This window comes from Salvelinus fontinalis, chromosome 1 (genome assembly GCF_029448725.1).
Source record: "Salvelinus fontinalis isolate EN_2023a chromosome 1, ASM2944872v1, whole genome shotgun sequence".
NCBI classification, from domain to species: Eukaryota; Metazoa; Chordata; class Actinopteri; order Salmoniformes; family Salmonidae; genus Salvelinus; species Salvelinus fontinalis.
The window spans coordinates 56141510-56165752 of NC_074665.1; the positions used below are offsets into that span (position 1 = coordinate 56141510).

At 40.6% G+C, this 24243-nt stretch overlaps 1 protein-coding gene across 2 annotated transcripts in view; it reads left to right on the forward strand.

Annotated features, from left to right (window-relative positions):
• Window positions 1-24243, forward strand: part of LOC129858223 (AT-rich interactive domain-containing protein 5B-like) — a 72780-nt gene that overhangs the window by 7803 nt on the left and 40734 nt on the right. For both annotated transcript variants that reach the window (XM_055927276.1, XM_055927283.1), the window contains exons 3-4: window positions 1257-1491; window positions 21791-22021. In XM_055927276.1, the coding sequence (XP_055783251.1) occupies window positions 1257-1491; window positions 21791-22021 (466 nt within the window). The remainder of the gene's footprint in view (window positions 1-1256; window positions 1492-21790; window positions 22022-24243) is intronic.

Genomic DNA, 24243 nt, shown 5'->3' on the forward strand with positions numbered 1-24243 from the left:
TTTTTGGCTGTTGGCATCACTGCTTAACAATTTCAGCTCTCTGCTGTTGATTGTTACTAAAATGGAGGTCTATGTTATGGAAATGTGTACCTAAAAAAAAAAGAGGCTTCCTTGCATCACGCCAGCACGCAAACAGTTTCAACCACCAACCAACCACCACTTGACAGCTCATTATAGGAGTGACAAAAGCGAATGTCTTATGTTTCCGTTTACTGAGAAGACACTGCTATAGGAAGCTAACCATTACAGCTTTTCTTATTTGCCGATTTGTTTTTGATTAACTCAGTTTTGTTAGCAGTGGAATGAGGATTGTGCAAATTTACTCTGTATGAAGAGTAGTAAAGGCACTGTACAGATGTAGGATCTTAATTTGACACCCTGTTGCAGGAAATGCAAACTGGAAATGTGTTTGAGGTTTAAAAAGGCTTCTTAAGTTTGTAATTTCCGCTTTCAAATTTTAGACTTGATTTGCCCTAACAAATAATGTCGAACCCTACATAAATTAGAATCCACACAATAATTCAAATTTCCTGTTGCTGCAGGATTATGTTCCTGCTGTGAGAAAGTGGTCAAATTAAAAGATTGTGTGTGTGTGTGTGTGTGTGTGTGTGTGTGTGTGTGTGTGTGTGTGTGTGTGTGTGTGTGTGTGTGTGTGTGTGTGTGTGTGTGTGTGTGTGTGTGTGTGTGTGTGTGTGTGAATGCTTAAAGGTAGCTTCAAGGGAAAGGTGTACAGACAGATGCAAGGTAAGTGTTAAAAAGTGTGTTTCTCCAGATGGACACATCTGTCCTCCAGATTCCGCAGCTTAATAACAATCTCGTACCACTCCGGCCCGATAACAAGCACAACAGCGCCCATTACTCCTCAAAATGAAACCACATTTCAACATTTCTATGTTACAATTTTTTCATTGCAATTCCTCAAAAGGGAAAGATTGAAAAAGCTATTGGAAAACAACTTGTTCAAGGGTGGTAGACTAGAATATTACATTTGAACAAAAGGTTGCTTAGAAAAGTTCACCCTACTTACCATTGCAAGTTATGACGCCATCTCTAATAGTAACTATTATATTAGTCTTAAGGTGGTGTTAGGAGTTGACATATCCATGGTAGTTATTTTCCTCCTGACCTCACACTCCCTGCCCTCGCACCTCTGATTCATAAGGGTTGGGTTAAATGCGGAAGACACATTTCGGTTGAATGCATTCAGTTGTGCAACTGACTAGGTATCCCCCTTCCTTCTCTTGTCTCTCTTATAGCATGAGGTCATTGCTGTGTCAGAGAAGGTGATTGTTCGGTTGGAGGACCTGGTGAAGTGGACAGTCCCAGAGTTTTCGGAATGGTCCCACGGGCTGCGGGCAGCGCCTCTGAAGCCCTCTGTCCTGAGGGAGCTGGGCACCAACGGACACAGAGAGGCCCTCCACAGATACAGGGAGAGCACCTTCACCAGCGGCCTCAACTTCAGAGACATCCAAAGGGAGAGGTCTCAACTGGGTAAGGACAGCAGCTTTCCTGTCTTTCAAGCTATTTTGTGTGGCTGTCGATCTGTAGTTTGAACAAGCACTAGAATTCTGAGTTATGATTGACATAATTTATACATGGAATTATAACTGTGTAATTATAAACCTCTTATAGATGGAGGCTTTGTATAAATAGTTACCAGTTTGGATTACACATCACTAGAAGAGCCACACATGCACAATAATACATGTATGACCAATTCAAAATGGTTTCATTATGCATTTATTTTTGCTCATGTTACATAATTGTACAGTTATAATTGCATGTACATTCTGTATAATTGCCTCAGACCTCTGACATCCTTAATTTGTATCATTGATGTCATTGAGGTATTTGATAGCTGCATTGTAGCAGTGGCGAACCGTGGCTATTGGACCTAGGTCTTCAGTGGCGGAAAATAATCTTCCAACACGTTGTACCAATATAGCAACAGTTAATGTGCCCAACTGAATCAAACAGGCCTAAGGCTGAGCCATGCTTCGGGATGCCACTCACACAGAGGCAGCACCCGCATGGACAATGCTACCAGCAACAACAACCAAACTGGTAACCTAATGCCATCACTGTCACTCTATCATCAAAAGAGAAAACAGTGACACGTAAAAGGATGTGAGATTAAACAGGTTTGTGATGCTGAAAGGACAGTGACTGTAATATGCAGCACGCACCATGGAGTGTTTCCAAGTCGATATGTACAACTATTACTTCCCATTGTAAACAGCTTTTTCACATTCAGCACACAAAATCTAGAGTTTAAATGCAACAATGTTTCACACACAAGTTGTTTTCAAATAGAGCTAACAACAGCAAGCAAGCTTTAACCTTTATTTAACTAGGCAAGTCAGTTAAGAACAAATTCTTATTTACAATGACGGTCTACACAGGCCAAACCTGCACAACGCTGGGCCAATTGTGCACCGCCCTATGGGACTCCCAATCACAGCCAGTTGTAATACAGCCTGGAATCAAACCAGGGAGTCTGTAGTGACGCCTCTAGCACTGAGATGCAGTGCCTTAGACCGCTGTGCCACTCAGGAGCCCTCCACTTACCAGATGACAATAATTTGAAATTTAACTTCTTGTTGAAAGTTCATTTTGAAAAGGGCAAAGCTAACAAATTAGCAACAACATCCTCTTCGATAACACCTGCCGCAGCCGCTGCACACTAGCCTACAACAAAAGCTAGCTAGTTAGACCGTGCTTGCTATTGCGCAATGACCTGTCGGCAAAGGGTTCTCCTGCGGGGACAGCCGAAGAACCCTTTTAGGTTCTAGATAGCAAATTTTTTACTAAGAGTGTAGCTTCTGAGGTCCCAGCCAATGGCTGACTTAGATAGCTAGATTTATCTCCCCGGAGACTGCTGAAGAAAAATCCTGATTGGGTATTTTTTTCTTTTCAGTGTTAACCCTTTTCTTTTCCAACACAAACTGAAGATATGAAAATGATTGTATAATTTCAGCCAGTAGTTTTGAAAGTCATACTCACGAGCCAAAACAGGTCCCCGTTTTTTGTACATTCTCATCCAATTGTGTACTACGTCATCCACAACAAATATATATTCTTTGCAATTCGTATGATATGTTACGAATCCAATTTGTACAATATGTTACGAATTTGTTGTGCGTAGCCTTTTCCACTCAATACCCCTGTCATCCGGAATACATGTTAAAAATTACAGATTTTGTGATTGATAAGCGCCTGAATTGGAACGCATGGGCTGTAGAGTAACATGCTACACATGTCAGAGCGCAGGTTCTCCGCTTCACAGCGCTGTATTCGTGTTGACAGCTGTTATAAACTTGAGCGCCGCCGACTTGAATATTCCCCATTCCTCCCTCTAATTGGCTACTTTTGCACATTTGTTGTTGTCTGAGTAATGGAAATGCTGTAAATCGAGACGAGTCTTTGTTCTGAAAGATGAGACGTTGAAGATTATAATAAATACCACTTTGATGTCATACAAGCAAGCCAAACACATGTGCACTTCACATTTCCATATTTGAAAACTCATGTCATTTACAGTATCAACTATATACAGTTGAAGTCGGAAGTTTACATACACTTAGGTTGGAGTCATTAAAACTCGTTTTTCAACCACTCCACAAATTTCTTGTCAACAAACTACAGTTTTGGCAAGTCGGTTAGGACATCTACTTTGTGCATAACACAATAAATATTTCCAACAATTGTTTACAGACAGATTATATAACTTATAATTCACTGTATCACAATTCCAGTGGGTCAGAAGTTTACATACGCTTGGAAAATTCCAGAAAATGATGTCATGGCTTTAGCTTCTGATAGGCTAATTGACATCATTTGAGTCAATTGGAGGTGTACCTGTGGATGTATTTCAAGGCCTACCTTCAAACTCAGTGCCTCTTTGCTTGACATCATAGGAAAATCAATAGAAATCAGCCAAGACCTCAGAAAAAAAAATGTGGACCTCCACAAGTCTGATTCATCCTTGGGAGCAATTTCCAAATGCCTGAAGGTACCACGTTCACCTGTACAAACAATAGTATGCAAGTATAAACACCATGGGACCACGCAACTGTCATACCGCTCAGGAAGGAGACGTGTTCTGTCTCCTAGAGATTATTGTACTTTGGTGCAAAAAGTGCAAATCAATCCCAGAACAACAGCAAAGGACCTTGTAAAGATGATGGAGGAAACAGGTACAAATGTATTTATATCCACAGTAAAATGAGTCCTATATCGACATAACCTGAAAGGCCGCTCAGCAAGGAAGAAGCCACTTCTCCAAAACCACCATAAAAAAGCCAGACTACAGTTTGCAACTGCACATGGGGACAAAGATCGTACTTTTTGAGAAATGTCCTCTGATCTGATGAAACAAAAATTGTTTGGCCATAATGACCATCGTTATGTTTGGAGGAAAAAGGGGGAGGCTTGCAAGCCGAAGAACACCATCCCAACCGTGAAGCACGGAGGTGGCACCATCATGTTGTGGGGGTGCTTTGCTGCAGATGGGATGGGTGCACTTCACAAAATAGATGGCATCATGAGGCAGAGAAATGATGTGGATATATTGACGCAACATCTCAAGACATCAGTCAGGAAGTTAAAGCTTGGTCACAAATGGGTTTTACAAATAGACAATGACCCCAATCATACATCCAAAGTTGTGGCAAAATGGCTTAAGGACAACAAAGTCAAGGTATTGGAGTGGCCATCACAAAGCCCTGACCTCAATCTTATAGAAAATGTGTGGGCAGAACTGAAAAAGCGTGTGCGAGCAAGGAGGCCTACAAACCTGACTCGGTTACACCAGCTCTGTCAGGAGGAATGGCAGAGCTGGTGTAACCCAACTTATGGAAGCTTCTGGAAGTCTAGCCGAGACATTTGACCCAAGTTAAACAATTTAAATACTAAAATACTAATTGAGTGTATGTAAACTTCTCACCCACTGGGAATGTGATGAAATAAATAAAAGCTGAAATAAATAATTCTCTCTACTTTTATTCTGACATTTCACATTCTTAAAATAAAGTGGTGATCCTAACTGACCAGGGCATTTTTACTAGGATTAAATGTCAGGAATTGTGAAAAACTGAGTTTAAATGTATTTGGCTAAGGTGAATGTAAACTTCTGACTTCAACTGTATACCCTGAGTTTTCTTGAACAGAAGGAGCCTATGTTTGTCATATTGTGAAGAAATTGGCCAGTTTGGAGAGGTGCGTGGCCTAACTAAGACATGTTAGACCTTTCATTCAAACCATATTCTTATTATGTTACTGAATGTATCCAGACTATTTTCAGATTTGATTGTTGACAAATGCTGTGACAGGTAGAGTAAATGTCAAATGCACATAAAATCAACAGTGTAATGTTTGGATTCAGTCGTGTATCAGTTGAACTGTTGTGTCCTCACTTTTTGGTCTGATAAAGTGTTCTCTTTCAATTGCTACCATGGTCATGCATGTGCTTTTTATAGTTATTTTAGAAACATTTCAAGCTATCCATATAGGCCCATTTCCATGCGTGTAAGGGTTTGAATTTTTTGATTTTAATTTGTATTTTACCCCCTTTTTTTGTCCCAAATTGGGATCAAACCCAGGTCTGTAGTGACACCTGAAGCACTGCGATGCAGTGCCATAGTCCGCTGCGCCACTCGGGAGGCCAGTGTAAGGGGTTTTAATTAAGATCCCGGGCTGCATCTTTAATTCAGAACATCATTAAAATATTATTGAAAAGATTAAATAAAAAAGGACAATTATTTCATAAATCCTTAGGCCTTCTCTTAAGGCATAGAAGTGCCTCACGGTTCAACACTGCTCATTGTGGTATTTTACTGCTGCATTGAACAGAACATGAATCACAAGATATAAAGGAGGCTGATGAGTCATGCTAATCCTTGCAGATATTACATATTTGCTGGTTTATTTAAACAGAAGAAATGTGAAGGACTTTGAGTATATTTTTGTTTTTAGCCCTTCAGATGAAGTAGCATAATTGTCATAGAATGTTAATGACACATTCCGCATTCTCTAACTCCAATTTCATGTTTTTCTTTTAATTCATAGTTAACAGAGTCCTTCCTGTCTTCATATAAATATCTCCCATTGACGTCAATAGAAGTAGAAGGTCTTGTCACACATAGTTGTATCAATTTGGGATTTCTAGAGATACTGCTGTATAGAAGAAACAACATAGACAAAGAAAATTGAGAAAAAGCAGAATGGGCTATTGATGGTTGTTATTGTTTTGGGTGTTGTGTATGATGCATATATCCTCCAGTAGCTGGAGAATTTGCTTGTTTTTTCATTTGAGTGTTACATTGCCCTTGAACACACTCTATATCATTACATTTTCATACAGAAAGTGGATTGGAGAATCAATAATGGCCGCTTTGTCATTCTACTACATGAGGAATCAATTGTGTGTGTGTGTGTGTGTGTGTGTGTGTGTGTGTGTGTGTGTGTGTGTGTGTGTGTGTGTGTGTGTGTGTGTGTGTGTGTGTGTGTGTGTGTGTGTGTGTGTGTGTGTGTGTGTGTGTGTGTGTGTGTGTGTGTGCCAGTGCTTCTCTATATATGCGTTTGTGGTGATTGTGTAATAGGAATAGCAGAAAATATCAGAGGGACAAAAAAAGCTGTATCGATTTTTCTGATGTCAGTCTCGTCACCTTCTAATATTGTCTGTGTCTGTGTGATGCTAATGAGCGATGTAGCCATTAATGACTCCATCAGGCTGTGTAAATGCACTTGTCCCTCCAGTGGAGTCTCTCACTGGCTGCCAGCTGAATGTGCCGGGTCAGCAGAACTCCCCTGGCAGGGCACCAGCCACCCTAGCCCTGTGGCATGTGTTCCCTCGCTTGCCTGCCGTTGGCTTTCTAACGATAAGAGAGGAATCATTCAACAAAGGCACGCTATTCCAGTGAGCTGCAGTTTGGATAGCTATATGGCTGTGATGAGCTGATGATTGAAATGAAAAATGAATCAACAAGAGATATTGCACGCTTTCCACGAGTGTCATGCCGCTAGCAATGTAGGTTTTGTTAAAGCTTCTGAATCATTATTTGATTTTAGATATTTTGGGGAAATTATTATTTATAAGTCATTGAGTTTCTTATTGTTGGATAGAGCTTTCGTGCTTTATCAGTTCTATTCATAACATGGATGATCTACAGTATATATCAGAGCCATTTATTAATTGAAAGAACAGGATACTGACAGAGATTGCATGGAAATCAATTGTGCGCTAAATAGTAATACACTGTTCTATTGTTCGAGGGAAACATTTTGTATGCTAGTGCATCCAAATATTTCCTGGCAGACAGTCAATGAGAAGTGCAGTGCATGGAAAGCTTAAATAATGCTCTCTACAAATGTGTCATGAATAGCAGAATCACAGTGCTATTGTTTATGTTATTTATATGATGTGATATTATAGCAACTAAGCTATGTGCTCTGATCACAAAGGATAGGAAAACCCGAGATCTCCACTGTAATTAATTTGAAAAACAGTGCCCTTGCCTTGCCTGCTAGCTAGAGCGCCGCATCGACTACAGTGATTATTTTTACAGTGAGAGTGGAGTGAGAGTGGAGATGGCTATTATAATTCAAGTGCCGTCTTGAGGAAGAATGAACTGTTTTCAAGGCTCTCCACATACTAAATGGTCAGGGTTAAGAGCAAAATTACACTTATCTGGACTTGCAGGTGTAAAGAGACCAATTCCACCATGCAGCCTTAGCAGGGAAAGTTTACATCGATCCCTAAGAGAACTGTCCCAATTTTGGGCCTGTCAAAATTGGTTTCTTCTTGTTCTATTCCAGTGGACTGGACAGGAGACTGATAGATGTTGTGTAATACAGTGAGGAATAAAGAGATTGTACAAATATAATCTGGTGTTGAACGGACTACGTGTGTTCTATTTGACAAAGATGTAATTTCTGGGGAAGATATAGGAGAAACCTCAATGTGTTGTTACAAGAATAATATGATATGGGATCTCTACCATACAGGACATCTGGCAAAAGACATATGGCTTAAGATGTTTATTTTAATATATATTTTTAACCTCAAGCTTTGTACATGCAGTATATTACTGTGACATCAGTATCTGCATCTAGCCATCTACTGTATGTTCCAACAATTAAGAAAAGCCCCGATGTTGAGGAAGGAAATGAGGGGAGGGAGGGAGAGAGGGAGAGAGGGAGAGAGGGAGAGAGGGAGAGAGAGAGAGAGAGAGAGAGAGAGAGAGAGAGAGAGAGAGAGAGAGAACATGTGTGGATCATTTGGGTCATGATTCATTCTTCACAACTGCAGCTCTTTCACCCAGAAAGACTTGTGCTGTGACATGATGACATGAATTGTGCAAGGTCACATTTTTTACTCTTTCTCTACCCCCCTCTCTTCTCACCTAGCTGGAGGTCGATGATTAAATTATTTACAGGAAGAACAGTCAACCATGCTGCTTTCTAGTTAACAACATTTACATTCCTACTTGAATGAAAATGGTATGTTTCACAGGTGCTCCATATAAATATAATTAATCCAGTGCATAAAGCATTATACATTATTTATAACTGTCCAGATGCTGCCACTGGCAATCTTCAGAAAATGTTTCAGTTTAAATATTTTGAATTGATACAGTCTATAGATTATAACCTTCGCATTATCTTTCAGAGAGAGCTCAACGGAATGATAAGAGAATAGAAACCAGATTTCTTTCTCTAGCTTGAATTATCCCAGTAATAAACATATGATTGTAGTTTATGTAGCTTTTCTATTATACTGTGGGAGGAAACAGACTATGACACATATATTGTGATCCTATAGACAAAGGCATGGATTTGAAATCAAAGGATGTCTTGTTGTAAAGCATATTCTTCATTCAACTGTGTATTAATCAGATAGATGCCATACGCTCCCTTTGTCATTTTCTCTCCCTATGCAATTTCCTCAAACAAATTCTTGAACTATCCTAAGCTTTGAAGTAATTCAATGGAGTGTTCTATTGATTGTGTGACTCTGATAGCAGTGGGTTTTGGTTTATGGGCATGTCCTTTTCATTATTTTCAAACCTGTTGGAGAGAGAATCACAAGCTGTTTTTCGCTCACTGATCTGCTCATATCATTAATTCCCTTATGACTGAAGTTTGGCCGGAAGCCAAATAATTCTAAATCTGTAAGCAGTAAATTGTGTGGCGGGGTGGAAAAATCTATTAGATGTGGGGAGCGTTTGAGCATGCCTCGAATTTGAATGGGCCAGAAAAACACGTTCTAGCAGGCATGTGCTTTGTAATCAAATTTGGATTCCGATGGCAAAACCAGTTTATTCATTTCATTTTCTTTCAAAATGTCAGATAATGTTTGTAATTTCAAGCTGTTTTCACCTGTGTGCTTCAGGGGGTGAGAGGCTTTTCTGGTGGACTCTTAAACAATGGGAACCCAGGGGTGATCTCACAGAGGAAATGAAGGGTTTTGTCTGTCCATTAACCAGCTCTGATACAACATACCTGTTATTGATGTGATCTCTCCTATAACATGAAAGCCATCCCAAACAGCTAGACACATAGAGGGAGCATTACTCCACTCAAAGATTCCCTAATCAACTTATCTTTATTGGATTCGTTTCATTAAAGTTGAGCAGAAAAAGACAGGATAAATAGACATCAACATGCACGCATGCATGCACAGACACGATACACAGACACACGCATACACAGAACCAAACACACACACGCACACACCCTTTTCTTAAAGCCATCATAGTGACATTATTAATTTCAACTTGAGGGCATTCACTTTGTTTGCGAATATACAATGTGGCTTTTATTAGATAGGTTGCCAAGGCTCGTAGAGTCAGTATGCCTTGCCCTTTAGTTTTTATTGCCAGCCCATCATCCCACCATAATATCATTGAATATTTCATGAGAACATATATTAGTCCATCTGTGTTATGAAGGCATTTCATGCTGCTCCAGTTGCAGTCTTTTTGTGCAGATTACAGTTACACGCTGGAATTCAATCAGAACAGCACTGCGGGAAAATCCCACACTGCAAAAACAGCTTTGCCATTCATATTCACTGCACAGGAACAAAGTCATTTTTGTCAGTGGGTTTTTTTTAGTGCTGTCAAACTCAGGGTCAATGATTGCCTTCCCACTGACATTGTTTAAGAAAAGTTTCAGTATTTGTAAATCATATTGAATAATGTGGATATTTAAAGGTGGACTCAGCGAAATGACGTTGCCACAAGCAGCACCACAGATATTGCGATGAGCGAGATGCAAGATTCCGCTCTCACACAGTCACACACAGTATCTGAGCATGTGCATGGGTTCCCTTCACGTTGTTAGAGCGTGGTAGGTACAGGACCAAAACAGCTAAGAAGTTTAGCCTTGCGTTCAACGCTCTTAGTTGTTGCGGAAATTGACCCACTATTCTGTTTACTTTGTGCACCTGCGTCATATCGCTGAGTCTACCTTTAAAATGTTACTGTTAGTTTACCCATACGAAGTGTTACGTTTGGGAAGTACCTTTAGACAGTTTGAGTAATGTTTTGTTGTTTCTAAAAAAGTGTGATACTTCTCACAGGTAGAACAAAGAAAGACATGGGCCTAGTTGATAGACTTAATAGTTCATAGACTCTTTTTTTCATCGTGTTGTCCTGGCAGTTATTTCATTTTCGTCTTCTATGTGTCGGCCACTTGTTAAAATCAGTTTTATTCATTAGCGCTGTTACTCTCCACCATTTTTCCCAGTCATTGTTGTGAAAACAAATTAAAAAGGAGAGTGAACAGTGTCTTTTAGCCATACATCATGTATTTTTGGAGGCACTTTATGCCAATCTTATTTTGACACAACAATATTATTTTTGCACGACAATATGAATATTTGTATATCTAACTGTTCAAGGTTTTACATTTTGGGGACAAAAAACAACATTGTTTCATCAATATGGCACTAATATTATTCCGTTATTGGAAATAAATGTTCCAGTAGTTGTTCTTACATTCATCCATGTAAATTGTTCATTGTACTGGATGTAATTATTTAATTAGTTCCAGTTGGCTTAGCCTATCTACTGTTTATTTTAAGCTTCCCTGTACAGATCTGCTAATATGAGAGTTTCTTACATAATGACAGGAATTCACAATGGGCTCTGTTGAGTGACAGCCCCACCCCCTCTTCTCTCATTATAGTCCTTAGAATAGGAAACATGCATGTCCTCAATAGTCTGTAGTTTACTCCCCTTTCTTTCTGTCTTTAACTGAAATATTAAGTCATGTTCTTTTTTATACTCTGTATGCCCTCAGTGATCTGCCATGATTTTACAATTGGGGGGGGCTTTGAGGAAATATACACAGCAAGTTTAATCAGGAATGACATGTAATTCCCTCTGACCCAATTCCAAATATTGGCTCAAATTTTGGCTCAACTCTGTGTCCCATTAAAGATATATTTAAAGGAAAACTCTCATCAATTATATTCTAGATGCACGGAAAATGTATAGGCCATGAACTCATTCATGATCATTATGATCCAAGATTACAGCTGCTCAATTGAGTTTGTGTCGAACAATGCCGCGTGACAAATGGAAAGGCCGGCCCATCAGAGGAGATTGGATATCATCACCTGGGAGAAAACCCCTTTGGACTTACAGTACCAGTCAAAAGTTTGGACACACCTACTCATTCAAGGGTTTTTCTTTTTTTTTTTTACAATTTTCTACATTGTAGAATATTAGTGAAGACATCAAAACTATGAAAGAACACATATGGAATCATGTAGTAACCAAAAACGTGTTAAACAAATCAAAATATATTTTTTTATTTGATTCTTCAAAGTAGTCACCCTTTGCCTTGACAGCATTGCACACTCTTGGCAATCTCTCAACCAGCTTCATGAGGTAGTCATTTCAGTTAACAGACGTGCCTTGTTAAAAGTTCATTTGTGGAATTTATTTCCTTCTTAATGCATTTGTGCCAATCAGTTGTGTTGTGACAAGGTAGGGGTGGTATACAGAAGATAGCCCTATTTGGTAAAAGACCAAGTCTATATCATGGTAAGAACAGCTCAAATAAGCAAAAAGAAACGACAATCCATCATTACTTTAAGACATGAAGGTCAGTCAATCCGGAAAATTTAGAGAACTTTTAAAGTTTCTTCAAGTGCAGTCCCAAAAACCATCAAGCGCTATGATGAAACTGGCTCTCATGAGGACCGCCACAGGAAAGGAAGACCCAGAGTTACCTCTGCTGCAGAGGATAAGTTCATTTAGAGTTACCAGCCCTAGAAATTGCAGCCCAAATAAATGCTTCACAGAGTTCAAGTAACAGACACATCTCAACATCAACTGTTCAGAGGAGACTGCGTGAATCAGGCCTTCATGGACACATTGCTGTAAAGAAACCACTACTAAAGGACACCAATAATAAGAAGAGACTTGCTTGGTCCAAGAAACACGGGCAATGGACATTAGACCGGTGTAAATCTTTCCTTTGGTTTGATGAGTCCAAATTTGAGATTTTTGGTTCCAACCGCTGTGTCTTTGTGAGACGGAGAGTAGGTGAACTAATGATCTCTGCATGTTTTATTTTATATTTTTATTTGACCTTTATTTAGTTAGGAAAGTCAGTTAACAAATTCTTATTTTACGATGACGACCTACCCCGGCCAAACCCTCCCCTAACCCGGACAACGCTGGGTCAGTTGTACGCCGCCCTATGGGACTCCCGATCACTGCTGGTTGTGATACAGCCCGGGATCGAACCAGGGTCTGTAGTGAAGCCTCTATCACTGAGAAGTAGTGCCGTAGTCCGCTGCACCACTCGGGAGCTTGTTTTGGAGTATGTGTGGCTCCCACCGTGAAGCATGGAAGAGGAGGTGTGGGGTGATGGTGTGGAGGTGCTTTGCTGGTGACACTGTTGAGTTGAGTTTGAGTTGATTTTTATTTTTACAGGGACAGTGCACATTAATCAACGTTTCAGTAAAAGTGCCGATTTTAGCCAGCCGGCTAATTTTCAACCGCAGTCCCTGGGCAGGTTATTAAAAACAATTACAATATAGACAATAGCAACATAGAACAAGCAAGACATAGCAACATAGGACAAGCAAGACATAGCATACAGACAAAGCAACATAGGACAAGCAAGACGTAGCATACAGACAGAGCAACATTGAACAAAAAGCAGCAAGACAAAATTCATAAAAGCAACAAAGTGTTTCCACACCTCACAAGTTACAGACAACAGACATGGAAAGCGGCAACACACAGCTAGTGACCATGTTCACAAATCTGATTGACCTTTAGCCATGTCTTCAAGCATTTTGTGAAAGTGTGATATGTGGTGCAGTTATGTGTGTCTGATGGCAGTGTATTCCAGACATGGGAAGCTCTCACAGAGAATGCAGATTTACTAAAGGTGCTTTTAGGGGAACTATACAGTCACCTCTCATGGCAGACCTTGTAGATCTGCTGCCATATGTTTGGGTTTTCTGTTTAACAAAAATACTGAGTGGAGGGGGAGCCAGGCCATTTAGGATCTTGAATACAAGACATGCGTCGGTGTATTGCACAAGATTTTCCCAACTCAGGAGCTCATGCTTTCTGAGGATGTAACAGTGATGATGGCTATTGGGCTTCCTATCAAGCACTTTGAGAGCCTGTTTATAGACAGACTGAATAGGTTTTAATGTTGTACAGCAAGCTTGGGCCCAACTAGTCAAGCAGTATGTTAAGTGGGGGAGTATCATAGATTTGAAGTACAGTTTTGCTACCTCTGTAGTCAAACAATTTCGTATAAATCGGAAATTAGCTAGGTTGAATTTGGTTATTTGAATTACCTTTTTCACATGCTTTTTAAAAGAGAGGTTGGAATCAAGTATGATGCCAAGGTACTTAAAATCGGATACCACCTGGAGCTTCTCCCCTGACACATAGACATCTGGCTCAGTAGCATCTGTTGCCCTCTTTGTGAAGAACATGCAAACCGTTTTTTTCACATTGAGATGCAAACACGAGTCACTGAGCCACTTTGTAACCTGGACCATTACAGTAGTGAGTTATTGTGCAGCTTGTTGTTTGCTCTTTGCATGCACATATATCACTGTATCATCTGCATACATTTGAACTTCAGACCCAGTACAGACAGAAGGCAGATCATTAATGTACAGGCTGAACAGGAGGGGCCCCAGTATTGACCCTTGGCGCACGCCCACATCATAGCTAAGAGTGAGCGACAGCTCATTGCTCACTCTGACACACTGAGTTCTGCCTTCAAGGTATGATTTCATCCATCTCAAGGCATCAGGGGAAAAGTTGAACTTGGACAATTTTGTGATGAGAATCTCATGGTTAACAGTATCAAAAGCCTTCCTTAGGTCCAGAAACACAGCCCCAACAGCACCCCCTTTGTCCATCTTGGACTTCACATTTTCCAGAAGAAAGCAGTTGGCCGTTTCTGTGGAGTGTTTCGCTCTGAAGCCAAACTGCATGGAGTGTAATGTGAAGGGGCTGTTGTTGAGGTGGGCAATCAGTTGTTCTGCTACACACTTTTCAGCAACCTTTGACACCAGAGGTAGTATACTAATGGGCCTGTAGTTACTCACGTCAGCAGGGTCGCCTGATTTAAAGATGGCCGTTATTATGGCCGACTTCCATACCCTTGGAAACACACCGAGACCAATAGATGTGTTGGTGACCTTAGTAATGGGGCCAATGAGTGACTCTTTGTAGTTTTTAAGAAAGGTAGAGTCCATCCCAAACACATCTTTGGCTTTAGAGTTCTTTAGTGAGCTAATCACCTTGTTCACCTTTGACTCAGAAACCTCCCTTATGATGAAGACAGGTTGAGTGTCATTCACTAGCACTGAGCCCAAGAAACCAGTGGAGGGGTTCTGTGTCAGTACTCTGACAGAGTCAATAAAGTAGGAATTGAAGGCTATTGCTATTTTGACTGCATCCTGTGTTAGATTGTTATTCACCATGATTTCTAGTCTTTTTGCAGTGTTACTATGGTCTTTCCCTGTTAACTTTTTTAGATTCTCCCATATCAATTTAGAATTTCCCTTTGCTTCACCAATTATGTTAATAAAAAAGTTTGCCTTGGCCTGTCTGATTTCTTTCATCACCTTATTTCTCAACATGGTAAACCTACATCTGTCATGCTCTAATTTAGATCTTAGGGCTATTTTTAGAGCATAATCTCGTTCTTTCATCAATTTCCAGATTTCTCCATTTAGCCAAGGAAGAGTGCTCTTTTGGCCAGGTTTGGATTTGATTTTCTTTAGGAAACCATTTATTGTAGTCTGGATTGTGGATAGAAAAACCTGACTATCAGCTTCCACGTCTGTATAGGACAAGAGATCATTCCAGTTAATTCCCTTAATTGCGTTTTCAAAATAACTTAATTCACTCTTAGGTATTCTTAGTTGATCCGGCTTTCTAACAGTAGAGAGGTTAAACCTGCTCTTAGACAGCTTTCTGGCTATAAGTGTCAGATTATGATCAGACAGCCCAGTAACCATATTGAATGATTTAGTCACTCTCTCTGGTTTATTACTGAACACCAAATCAATCTGTGTTTTAGAGCAACAAGTCACCCTGGTTGGCCCTTTAACTAGCTGTATAAGGTCAAAGGTATTAGTGATCAGTTTGAGGGTTTTCCTACAACACTTGTCTTCATAATTAATGTTAAAATCTCCCATTAAGATGACCTCTTTCCCAAAATCACATTCATTAAGCATGTTATTAAACTGATCAAAAAACACACTTTTGGTGGAAGGTGGTCTATACATTCCAATGAGGGTAAAAGACATTTGGGGAGACAGTGTAACGTTCAGGCCAATACATTCTAGTTCATTATCACATGACCACTCAATTTGTTTACATCGGATATGTTCTTTAATGTAAATCATCACACACCCCCCTCTTCCTTCAATCCTGTCTCTCCTGAAAACATTGTAGCCAGGCACAATCAAAGCAGCATATGGAGAGTTTTTATGTCTCTGAGAGGCAGAGAATGTCAAGGTTGGAGTCTGTGAGTAGATGTTGAATTTGATCACTTTTTGGAATGACACTACGAATGTTCAAGTGCCCCCCTAGTAGTCCCTTGGGTTTAGCTCGTGGGTCCCAGATGAAAAAAGTTAAATTTTCTGTGTTTTCTGACGGCTGGGTTTAGGCCGTTTTGTTTCGTTTTGATTAGGGGCAGTTTGGTAGCGCAATTAACAATCCCTCCCGCCTGCACTGGATGCGGGGAACTAATTAAAATAGCTTGCGTACCAGAAGCAGAGTCAGGGATCGCATATAGCGACTCTGGTATGTTTGAAGTGTCAAAATCTATCCTGGAGCCGGGTGAGTCGAGAGAAACCATAGGACCATAGCACTCACCCACCTCCACAGCGGCGACGACCAGTGGACGAGGCCATCCACCGCTCTCCACTCCGGTGCGTATCGCTGGCTCGGTGATATTGGGCCCAGGATTGAGTTGCACATCCCCGGAGAGCAGGAGGGTAGTGAACAGGTAGTTTAACAGTTTCCGATAAATGTTGGACTTGTGTTTGTTACGCCTAAGCGGTTCAGTAGAATAAGGAGCGAGGTAGACTTGGCCATTATTCAGAACATTATGGTATGCTGTGTACTGTCCGCTCCCGTGGAACGGTGAACCAATGTGTTTGGTGTTGATATTCTCCGGTAGTAGACTGATTGTGTCATCCCAGCAAGGACGCACTGAGATTATCAGTAGAGCAGCTACATAACTGACAATCATGGCAGAGTACTAGAGATAAAACACATAATTGCACTTTAACTCTTTGCATGAGTTACTTAGCTGCGGTCGGCGTGCACCTGATGGTTTAGATAAAATTACAGCATTCGAATGAGAAGCGGCACCTGCCGCACCACCCTGTCTTCCGTCCGCCATTCCCGTACATACGACTCATTCGGATTGGTTGAACCAATCCCATGTGAATAGCTGTCAGTGATTTATTTAGAATTTAAGGCATACTTAACCAGCATGGCTTCCACAGTATTCTGCAGCGATATGCCATCCCATCTGGTTTTAGCTTAGTGGGACTATCGTTTGTTTTTCAACTGGACAATGACCCAACACACCTCCAGGCTGTGTAAGGGCTATTTGATCAAGAAGGAGAGTGATGGAGTGCTGCATCAGATGACCTGGCCTCCACAATCACCTGACCTCAACCCAATTGAGATGGTTTGGGATGAGTTGGACAGCAGAGTGAAGGAAAAGCAGCCAACAAGTGCTCAGCATATGTGGGAACTCCTTCAAGACTGTTGGAAAAGTATTCCAGGTGAAGCTGATTGAGAGAATGCCAAGAGTATGCAAAGCTGTCATCAAGGCAAAGGGTGGCTACGTTGAAGAATCTCAAATATAAAATATATTTTGATTTGTTTAACATTTTTTTGGTTACTACATGATTCAATATGTGTTCTTTCATAGTTTTGGTGTCTTCACTATTATTCTACAATATAGAAAATAGTAAAATTAAGAAAAACCCTTGAATGAGTAGGTGTGTCCAAACTTTTGATTGGTACTGTAGAAGTAGTGGAATTAAATGCCTCCGATTTTCCCTGGCCTTCTTTTCATCCTTAGAACCAGTAATTTACACTGATAATCTCCTTTGGGTAAGGTTTTCTACATAACAGCCTGGCCACTGTTAATAATTTGTGAATGAGGAGTAGTGCTATACTGCAGTATCTGGATTGGGAATGGCAAACAGAGCCATTAATCTCACTGGATGAATAATACAAAGACCAAAGGTACGCTGTTGGGGCCTGTTTACCACGGACAAAAGATATTGACTGTCAGTTCGGTAAAATCTCTGTTTCTGCTTGTCTAAGTCAACTTTCTTGTTCCTAACAATAATACCTTTCTGGTATAGGCAATTATGGGTCTTATGTTTGGAGTATGGTTGTGGTGATGCAGGGTTGAAGCTATAATTTGGTTCAGGCATAAAACCTCTGGAACATTGGGATGCTGCCTTGTTTGTAATAGCCATAGTCTTTGATAGTAAAAGGAACCAATTTGGCACAAGGAGCTCTGAATAATTTCATCATGTATTACAGAGCCTATTAAATGCAAACTTTTCAATCTAGCAATCAATAACGCAGACAGCTTACACTGGCCCCATGCCAACGACATTAGAACTGCTAGCGCTTGTTGCTAGGGAGCAGAGCCCGCTTAGGGGAAGGAATGTTTAATGTAATAGAATCACATAAATCAACAAAGGGAAAGTGCTGCGTTCTTTTTCTAAACCATTTTGAAATAGGAGTATGTTTTTTAAAATGTCGTTTATTGCTAAAAAAATGATGTGAACTGTGAGAACATCTGGAACCAAATTAAGAACAGTGTGTAGAGTAAATGTGCCGTGTTTTTCTTCTGTATGCATATAGCTGCCCTGAATTCTTGCGCAGCACACTTGAATAAATGGAGGTGAAAATTATATAAATGTTTATTTTTGTCTCAGGAGGACACCCTCCCCCTCTCCACTCCTTAAAAAATCTAGAACAGAAAGAGGCACTTTAGTGCTGTTAGATAATTAAGAACAGGAACCAACTTGCAGAGAGAGCAGCCCTCTGCTGCCCTTCATACCATTTCAATAGAACATTTCCTCTGGGTGTTTGTGGCCTTTTGTGAGAATACCATTCGCTTTGAAGGCTTTACGGACATGCCTTGTGAATATAACAGGGACTAATAGTTCTCTTAGGGCTGATCTAAACCGGGCCATTTTTTGATGCAGCTGATATTATTGGTTGTTGTGAAGAGGCGAGTCAATACTTGAGTGTAATGTAGCAGTGGTGATTGGAGCCCATTGAATCATGGTGGATACATTATGCGTCATGAATATGAAGGGGTTTTGATATTTTTTGTTTTAGGGAGGACAAGCTAGTTGTTACTGAAATATGATTGTCTTTTTGCATTCCGTCCAGTATTTATTACTGGCAGATGCTGTGCTTTTTTGGTTCAATAAAAACAAACAGCTTGAGAGCCAGCATGCATATAGCTCTCCGTGTCGTCCTTTATATGAAAAGTGTATATGCTGCAGGAAAGAGAGGAGGATGAATCCGTTATGTGTTATACATTATGAAAGAAGTCTTTGGTAAATGGAAACAAGGCAACCTCTGAAATCAATACAGAGCTGAACAGCAAAAAGGTAGTGGATGGAGAGAGAATACAAAATAGTCTCCTTCTACAGTTTCCCTCGTTTATTCCCTCTACTTTGAAAAGCTTTACATGTTGTTTTGATATCTGTGGGGTACCTACTGTAAGAACAGATATCAAAGTGACGTTATTGGCTCATACATTTATTACCTCTCTCAAATCCTATCACATTAAGCTTCAGTAAATTCCTTGGCTGGTTAGATAATGTGGAAATTTTGACAACAGCAAATTTCAGCTGAGTGAGTGATTTAGGACTTAGCGACTGACAGATTGTATGAGAATGATGTATGTCCGCATTTTTGCCTCAGTGAACAGAACTTCAGTCACAGTCTTTTGAAAGATCTTGTCAGTTCTTTTGCCTGGTGTAATGATTGTACGCTTGTTTGAAATGTAAGCCATACAGTTTACAAAAGCAATTTGGTGAATACATTGTGTTTTTCCTAGCATAAAATAGTTTTTTGGAGTCTGTGTTTGAAAATACATTTTCCTTTACTCTTCACCATGCAATCTCAATGGAAGGAAACCCACAAGTCGGTTTGAAAGGGTTGTTATCAATGACCGGAGAAGTGAAAAGCAAAAATGCGCTCATTGCCTATGGTTGTTCAGAGTAATGGTGATGCAGGAAGCAGCGGTATTATAAATAGTAGGCCTATATCCCAGATTCATCGACCTTGTCCTTGAGTTGCCTTGTAATTGAGTTCTGCACTTAGATTGCTTATGGAGGCACTATAATCCATCTACTGTATAGTTACAGTTGAATTGCATATTGTGTAATACACTCTTATATGTCCTCGGTTATGAATAGTAATCACCTGTCTTGAATGGTTTTGATTACATCCTGTCACATTGTGTTTATGCTGATGATACAGACACTGTGTTGTGTTTATTAGTTTTGAGATGGCTTGACGATGCATAAAAATAAATAAAAATCTGTTACATGGTAGTTTAATCATCATAGAAGTGCCTCTAGGTCCTACACAAAAGCTTATTGTCAAAAACCAGCTGCTTTAGTCGAAAGTAGTAAAAACAGAGAGAGATCAATTACATAATGTCCTTTCTCTCCGGATTTTAACTCTCTAGTGACAGAGCTACGGCCCCAGCCAATTAAAATTATTATGTAAAGATAACAATGTCCTTTATTTGGAAAGGTCAGACTTTACGAACAAAGGGACGTAAAGTGTGTATACCATTATGCACACGTGCTTTCTCACACTCACACACACACACACACGCACTTGCACTTTCATGCACACACAGGTACTTAGTCCTACTATACAGTAAATGCCCCATGGCTTCTTCCCCAGCAAGTTGAATCTAATCAAGAGAATGCTGGGAGGGCCCTCAGGAGATTGCCAGGTTCCAGGGTTGGCTAGTTCAAATAAAATCCTTGACATTTGGATAAAAACCAAGTGCCACCAAGCAGTAATTGCATGCGACCACAGACACACATCTGTGGTGTGTGTGTTTGAGGAGGGGGCTTTCATTCCCTCCCTTTTGAAGTATTAGCCATGTGTAGTTAACTGGCTCGGTTGTCTGTGAAGGGTGGCTCTATTGGACTATGGTACCAAGTAGGGCTGGGCTGCAAATTAATGGTGTCAAATAGAGGTGTGCCACCTGACCTTGTCCAATAGAAATACACATTTTTGTAGGACTATTCAGATCATATTTCATATCAATGATTATCATCGACAATTATGATTTTAATTATTATCCATATCACCCAAAACCTAGTACATGTACAGTAACCATTATAAAAAGCCCCATTGTTATGTTGTGGAATGTTTGAGTAGGTGCTACTACAGAATGCGTGCATTCAACACCTCATTATGCATAACACCTCTGGCTGGATATATGCCAAGTAATGCTACCCAGGGATTGTTCAACAAATTCTAATAGCTAGATATTCAGTCTATACTGTATGCAGAGTGAAAGAGAGAGAACAAGAGAAATAGGGAGAGAGAAAGGAGGGTGAATGAGGGAGTGTTCCATTTCTTTATGATTTATCTTTCCCTTGCCCTGGTCTAGCAGTTTTGCCAACTCAACCTTACATTTCTGTAGATGTGTTGCAATGCATACATGGTGGATATTTATGCTTATATGGGCCAAGGGGTATATTCTATTATTTCATGTCTAACAGTACACGGTTTGGGCTCAATACTAGTATATTTCACCATCATAAAGTATATGTTTTTTCCTGTCATAAATTGCATGATATACATAGCCATATCAGCTGGTAGATTTTGATGGATTGTCTGGAGTTTTCTCTAAGAAGGTTACAACATTTTTTACATAAACTGCCTGTTTCTGAATGACAAGACTGCCTTAAGGGGCATTTCTTACATGCTTGTTTTCCTAAAATGAACAATCCTGGGAAAACTGCTGCTTGAATTTACCTATAAGTTGCTTGTTAAAACCTGTCAATCTAGATGTGAAAATCTCTGTTGCCTTGACATTTGCTTTCCCTTTGCCTCTGCTATTATCAGTTTACGTCATACATAAAGTATTATTAATCCCCCTATCCAAGTGAAATGTGTCATTATCAGCGTGTGTGTGGGTTTAAACTATATTTGTTTGAAACTAGGGCTAACTGTTTGTTCCTACATTTGTTTTGTTCCAGGCCAGGAAGATGACGGCAAGAAGGTGCTGGTGATGAGCTACCCCCAGTACTGTCGTTACCGCTCGGTCCTGGCCCGGCTCAGAGAACAGCCGTCTGCCCTGCTGACGGACCACACCGTGCTGGCTTTGGGCGGCATCGCCTCCCAACACGACACCACACGCATCCTCTACTGCAGGGACACCTTCGAACACCCCACCCTGCTGCAGAATGAGAGCGTCTGCGAAGAGTTCGGTAAATCCCAAAGCGCTAGGGTGCAGGTAGTAACTGCTCAGTTTCGAAAGGTTTTCTCCAATTTTGCGCCGACTAAACATCACCCAGGGTGGAGTCACTTCTACTTTGTTTCAAGTCACTTCAGGGGATGAATTGAAATTCAATTCATGATTTCAAAATGCCCTATGGACCTGAGATGATTCAATTCACTTCCTAAATTGACTGAATTGAAATTGAACTGACCACAACCCTTCAAAACACACCAGACTGAGTATCATCGGCCCTTAAGATAGTCTTTCTTTAACTTTGTGCGTTTCCACAAAGAGCACTGTTGTATAGCTTAACTCATAGTAATTGTAGGACAGGTCAAAATTTTGGGAGAGATTGTCAGTGTGGGTAATTTAATTTTAAAAGAGAAGCGAGGAGGTGAGGGGAAACTGTTTTATGCCTAGGAAAATACTGTATGAATAGCATGCTCACATCCTGCTGCTGCTCATACTATTGGCTCAAAGTGCCAGCCCTCATACTACTGGCTCATAGTGCCAGCGCTCATACTACTGGCTCAAAGTGCCAGCCCTCATACTACTGTCTCATAGTGCCAGCGCTCATACTATTGGCTCAAAGTGCCAGCCCTCATACTACTGTCTCATAGTGCCAGCGCTCATACTACTGGCTCATAGTGCCAGCGCTCATACTACTGGCTCAAAGTGCCAGCCCTCATACTACTGTCTCATAGTGCCAGCGCTCATACTATTGGCTCAAAGTGCCAGCCCTCATACTACTGTCTCATAGTGCCAGCGCTCATACTACTGGCTCATAGTGCCAGCGCTCATACTACTGGCTCATGGTGCCAGCCCTCATACTACTGGCTCATAGTGCCAGCGCTCATACTACTGGCTCATAGTGCCAGCGCTCATACTACTGGCTCATAGTGCCAGCCCTCATACTACTGGCTCATAGTGCCAGCGCTCATACTACTGGCTCATAGTGCCAGCGCTCATACTACTGGCTCATAGTGCCAGCCCTCATACTACTGCCTCATAGTGCCAGCGCTATGAGCTATGAGCTGGCACTATGAGCCAGTAGTATGAGCGTTCATAGTGCCAGCGCTCATACTACTGGCTCATAGTGCCAGTGCTCGTACTACTGGCTCATAGTGCCAGCGCTCATACTACTGGCTCGTAGTGCCAGCGTCTTTTAGTGTTACACCGTATTCAGGCACAAGACTTTTTCACACTCTGACTGGAATTCCTTTATGTAAACACCAGTTCTCTCAATCCGCCACATTAATGTGTGTTTTATTCGTGTTAGGAAACATTAAATTCACCCATGTTTAATCCAGATTTTTATTAGGTCAAGTGCCAGGGGCAGTGAATAATGGGCCGTTGTTAAAGCTAGAAGTGACCGTAAACGATTGTATTTATGCTTTTCCAATGCTAATCCTGACCTTTATCATTGGCCAAATCTTTTTCTAGGGTTGCCCCTTTAACAGACGTTCCGTTGACAAACAGCCACCTCAGGGCGTGTGGACATAATGTCATTTGTGTCACTGCAGAATTACTGGAACACTGCTGATAATTACAATTCTGCTATCTAGAGAGGGCCAATAAGTGACACTGTCATTTATATAAACTTTAGGGTTTATTATGGTTTGGTTACTCAAGGCCTTAGTAATAGCAAGGCAACTTGACATGATGTCAGACAACTTTCTTCCTATTTCCATATTTATGTAGCCTAATTTCTACCAAACTGCGGAGAGGGTATTGACAATGTGACTATCACATATTATTCTCACATTTTCTGTGAGAATACTCTTCTGTACAACCACACATAAATGATAGAACAAAAATGATGAATTACATAACATAATCTAGGAAGAAAAGTTTGAAGTAATATTAGTGTTCCAAGGCAGTTCCATTGAGAGATAGAGGCAGTATGATGAGCTTTACTCTTTGGCAATCATACTAGAATTGTAATTCTGTGGTTGGAATATGCTGTGAGAGAACATGTTATCTTGAACATTGGTATAATTACCTGCTCGGCAACTGTGGAACCATGCTTTCAGAATATTTTGAGACATGTTATTCTTCTTTTCCTGCCACAAAGTAATAATGTTGCTTACCTTCCCTGCCCCCACCTCTGAGAAACATAATACCCATTGCTTAAACAAACAGTGTTTTGAAAGCTGATGAGGCACTCATGTTTGGGTTGAAACTACAGGCTCGTTCCTTCGTTTAGTCTTT